The 4,212-nt window shown below is 41.8% G+C and overlaps 1 protein-coding gene across 1 annotated transcript in view; it reads right to left on the reverse strand.

Annotated features, from left to right (window-relative positions):
* The window catches only part of CCBE1 (collagen and calcium binding EGF domains 1), a 195,692-nt gene extending 192,346 nt beyond the window's left edge, over positions 1–3,346 (reverse strand). Inside the window, exon 1 of the mRNA XM_006756815.1 lies at positions 3,314–3,346. Coding sequence (XP_006756878.1) covers positions 3,314–3,346 — 33 coding nt within the window. The remainder of the gene's footprint in view (positions 1–3,313) is intronic.
* Between the last annotated feature and the right edge of the window lie 866 nt (positions 3,347–4,212).

The raw sequence follows: 4,212 nt of genomic DNA on the forward strand, positions 1-4,212 counted from the left end.
ATGGAAACTAATAAAGTAAAGAGCTAATATTTCTTGGCAGCTTACAAGTCCAGGCACTGTGTTAGGTACTTAACTTGGGTTGTCTGTTCATCCTCACAGCCTGATGAAGAATACAGCTCCAACTTACAGATGAAGAGACTGAGAGTCAGAATTTAAGTAACTTGCTCAAGGTCACATGGGTACAAGAAAACAGAGCTGGGATTCAAATCTGACTTTGAACCCATGTTCCTAACTGTAGTACTCGCCACCTCTTTTTTCCAGTCACTCCTCAATATCCAACCTACTCTTCTTGTTAGGTAGCTCACTCTGTGTTCCAGAGTCCCTGCCTTTCCCTTTGCCAGGCATCCAGATCCCAAATGCAACCCAACCTTATATGTCTAACCTGAGCCCTTCTCTGGGTGCATTCCTGGCTCCCGAACCCATGTCCCTTCTCTAGCCTCTCATTCTACATCACACCCCCATCCCACCCCCTTAAGCATCAACTCATTTTGTATATTCATCTGATGTTCCAAACTAGAACATAAATTCCAAATTAGATTATAAAGTTCCCCAAAGACCTTTATTTTACTTTCTCTCATCGTAGCCACAGAATTTAGGCAGAGTTTAATAAATTACAATTGCCCTTCCATTGTTAAATTGGTTCTATGATCCTAAAAACATAAATAGACTCATAGGGGGGGAAAAAGGTAGGTGACCTATTTAAGAATCAGTTAATAATATGTGCTTGCTTGGCAGAGTCCTCTCTCTTCAGTTAATCACTACCATTGTTAGGACACTGCTTATCTGACTGGTTTTACAATGGCTGCACAGTCCTGGTTTACATACTGTAGACTGGGCTTAGATCTCTAGCTTAAGTTTTTGGGCCAAGGCCAAAACTAGAGGTCACTGGAGCACCCACTTAATTTGAAATTAAAGGATAGAAACTCAAGAGTCTGTCCTTGCTTATCTCATGCTCTGAAAACTCACAGGCCTTTGTATTGGCCCTTTGTAACTCAACACTGACAGTCTTGAGAGGTTATTTTTAATAGCTGTGTGTTCTACAAACTCCTGAGCAGTGGCATGGATGAACACAGCAACTGAAAGGATTATTGCTGGGACCTCTACTATGGAAACTGCTACTGTGTCACAAGTATTGGGCTGACCTCTTGACTTCCATTATCCCCCTTTCCCACTGCTTCCCTTTTGGAGTATCAAATGCTCTGTGTTTGTAGTCATGACATATAGAATTGCCTTACTAGCTCATGAGACAAAGGAAATTCTATGGGATCTCACTCGTTTTCAATCCATCTCTATATTACTTGCTATGTCTTGACCTCAGCCTGAGGAGCTTATATTTCTTTTCCTTCTTGGGAAGAGGAATGGGCATGGACTACAGAAGATCGGCTTCCCTGTGGGAACATTGGATCACTGGCCTGAAAACAAAGCAGTCCTCCCAGAGACTCCCTCCTTAGGCGACTTCTGGGAGCTATGTTCCATAGGGATACCAAATGGGAACTTCAAGCTGGTCATTTGTTGACATTTCGCCTCCTTCTCACCTCTGCCAGTGCTGTCCCGTATCACCTTTAGATTGCTTTAGGGATGATGTACAATCAATGCCTCCAGACCTCACTTTATCCTTCATACTCATACAAGTAGATGATAAAGTATGTCTTAATGCCATTGGAAAGGGCTTCACAATAAATTTTCTTTTCTCATCTGCCTCTCGAGCCTTCAGGCACTCTATTAGATACTGTAGTATTTATGTCCCCTCTAAGGGAGGAGAAGTCCAAGTGATTACATAGTAGGGGAATTAGAATTTCCTCTTTGTGGGTTACTTTATTTTAAATGAATATTCCCTAATTCCTCGCTCTGGTCTTCAATAGACTTGCATTCCTTGAACAGACTTGAACCACTTCCTGACCACAAATTTCCCCATTTGGAAAATAATAACTAAGCCTGCTTTAACCCTGGGCCTTATTTATCAACTCTTCTCACTCATCTCTGGTTCAGTCCTGGGGATTTTCCTTGGCTTTCTGCAGTTGGTGGTCATTATGTCCTGAGCAGAACAGATTTGTGATGTCTCTGGGGGTCCTTTCCTTCCTTCCTCTCTCTCTCTCTCTCTCTCTCTCTCTCTCTCTCTCTCTCTCTCTCTCTTTCTCTCTCTATTGAAAGTTGTTGCCTCTAAGGAACACTCGGGGATCATAGTTAACAGTTTGGCCTCATACTCCAGTGGTCAGACAAGACATTAGCTCACCCTCTTAATCATCATCAGAATAAAACCTGTTGAAGATTTCATGGAGACCCCCACCAACTCTGTTGCCCTTGCCAAGAAAGATTACTCTTCAAATAAGTCTAGTTCTCCACAAGACCATCAAGGACGGGTAGTTTCAGTACAAATGGGATGTCAATTCCTTCAAGAAAGGCCCTGGTTGAGTAATCCTGAGTGTACTAACCATTCTGTGGCAAATGTGACCTGCAGGACAAGGTTGGTGACACATAATTACTTAAGGATGAATAAATATGTTTTTTTAAGATGCTTCTAGCTCTAAAGTGTGTGCTAATATTTTGTCTCATATGTATAAAATGCATGATATTTACTTGAAAATTAACATGTACAAAGTTGCGTAACTCAAGAATTAGGACAATCTAAGAATTGTCACCTACTGAGCTCTCTGTAGGCTGCTTTCTGGATCTCTGTTTCACTGGCACTGAGCAGGAAACTCTAAGTGCAGGCCCAGGTGACCTGCAGCTTTCTCTCCCCTCCCCCCCCTCCCCCAATGCAGAGAGATCCTTCACAGTCATGGTCTGTGGGACATACATGTGAGCCCACAACTGCTCCCTATTGGTCAAGAGGGCAGAGCCAAGATCACTTTCTCTCTGTAGGGCAAGCTCTAAAACTCGCCCTTGTTCTGGGTGAATACTCATTGTTCTTTCCTTCCCCTTAGCCAAGCTTAACCTCCCATGTTTTCTTCCAAAGAAATCCTAAAATGCAGATGGGTGAAGGTTCAAGGAAAATTTGGGGCAATTTTCTTCTTGTAGTTAAAAGCTTTAGCTCTGACCCAGTTGGTGTGGCTCAGTGGTTGAATGTCGACCCATGAACCGGGAGATCAGGGTTTGATTCCTGGTCAGGGCACATGCCCGGATTGCAGATTTGATCCCCAGTAGAGGGTGTATCTCTCTCTCCCTCTCTCTTCCTCTCTGAAGTCAATAAAAATATATTTAAAAAGAAAAATAAATAAAAATAAAAGCTTTAGTTCTGTTTCTCTTACTCAACTTCATTGCATGCCAGCACTGTATATGAACATGAGCTTTCAAAGGCTCTTTTGCTGCTTACGTTTTCATCGTTGTATTTGACATCATCTGACATCCATAAAGCTAAGTCTTTTCAACTTTTTTCCCCATACATTAGTTCATTTTTAAATAAAATAACCAGGAAAGGTCTAGAGAATTGGAGTTTCCAGATTGAATACAACTTTAATGTTTTCCAATTGCACTTCCTATTGAAGCCACATAGGTGGTCACCCATGCTCTCTTTAAATCCCTCTAGTGCAGAGGTTCTCAACCTGTGGGTCGCGACCTCTTTGGGGGTCGAATGACCCTTTCACAGGGGTCGCCTAAGACCATCGGAAAACACATATATAATTACATATTGTTTTTTTGATTAATCACTATGCTTTAATTATGTTCAATTTGTAACAATGAAATTGGTTTCCAGATTGAATACAAATTTAATGTTTTCCAATTGCACCTCCTATTGAAGCCACATAGGTGGTCACCCGTCCTCTCTTTAGAGCCCTCTAGTACAGAGGTTCTCAACCTGTGGGTCACGACCCCTTTGGGGGTCGAATGACCCTTTCACAGGGGTCGCCTAAGACCATCGGAAAACACATATATAATTACATATTGTTTTTGTGATTAATCACCATGCTTTAATTATGTTCAATTTGTAACAATGAAATTGGGCGTCACCACACCATGAGGAACTGTATTAAAGGGTCGCGGCATTAGGAAGGTTGAGAATCACTGCTCTAGTGGTAGGAAATTCACCTTCACACAATCAAAGCACGCCATCTTAAGAAAACCTCTGACTATTGAAAAAAAACAAAAAAAACTTTGTTATTATGAATCTTGTCACTTCTACCCCTTGGCCCAAACAGTGCTTTTGTATTCAGGTTAAATGAGTGTGGATTTCCATCCCCCTCACCATCCTGGCTACTTTTCTCAGTACAGTTC

The sequence above is a fragment of the Myotis davidii genome, unplaced genomic scaffold (assembly GCF_000327345.1).
Source record: "Myotis davidii unplaced genomic scaffold, ASM32734v1 scaffold11, whole genome shotgun sequence".
NCBI lineage: Eukaryota > Metazoa > Chordata > Mammalia > Chiroptera > Vespertilionidae > Myotis > Myotis davidii.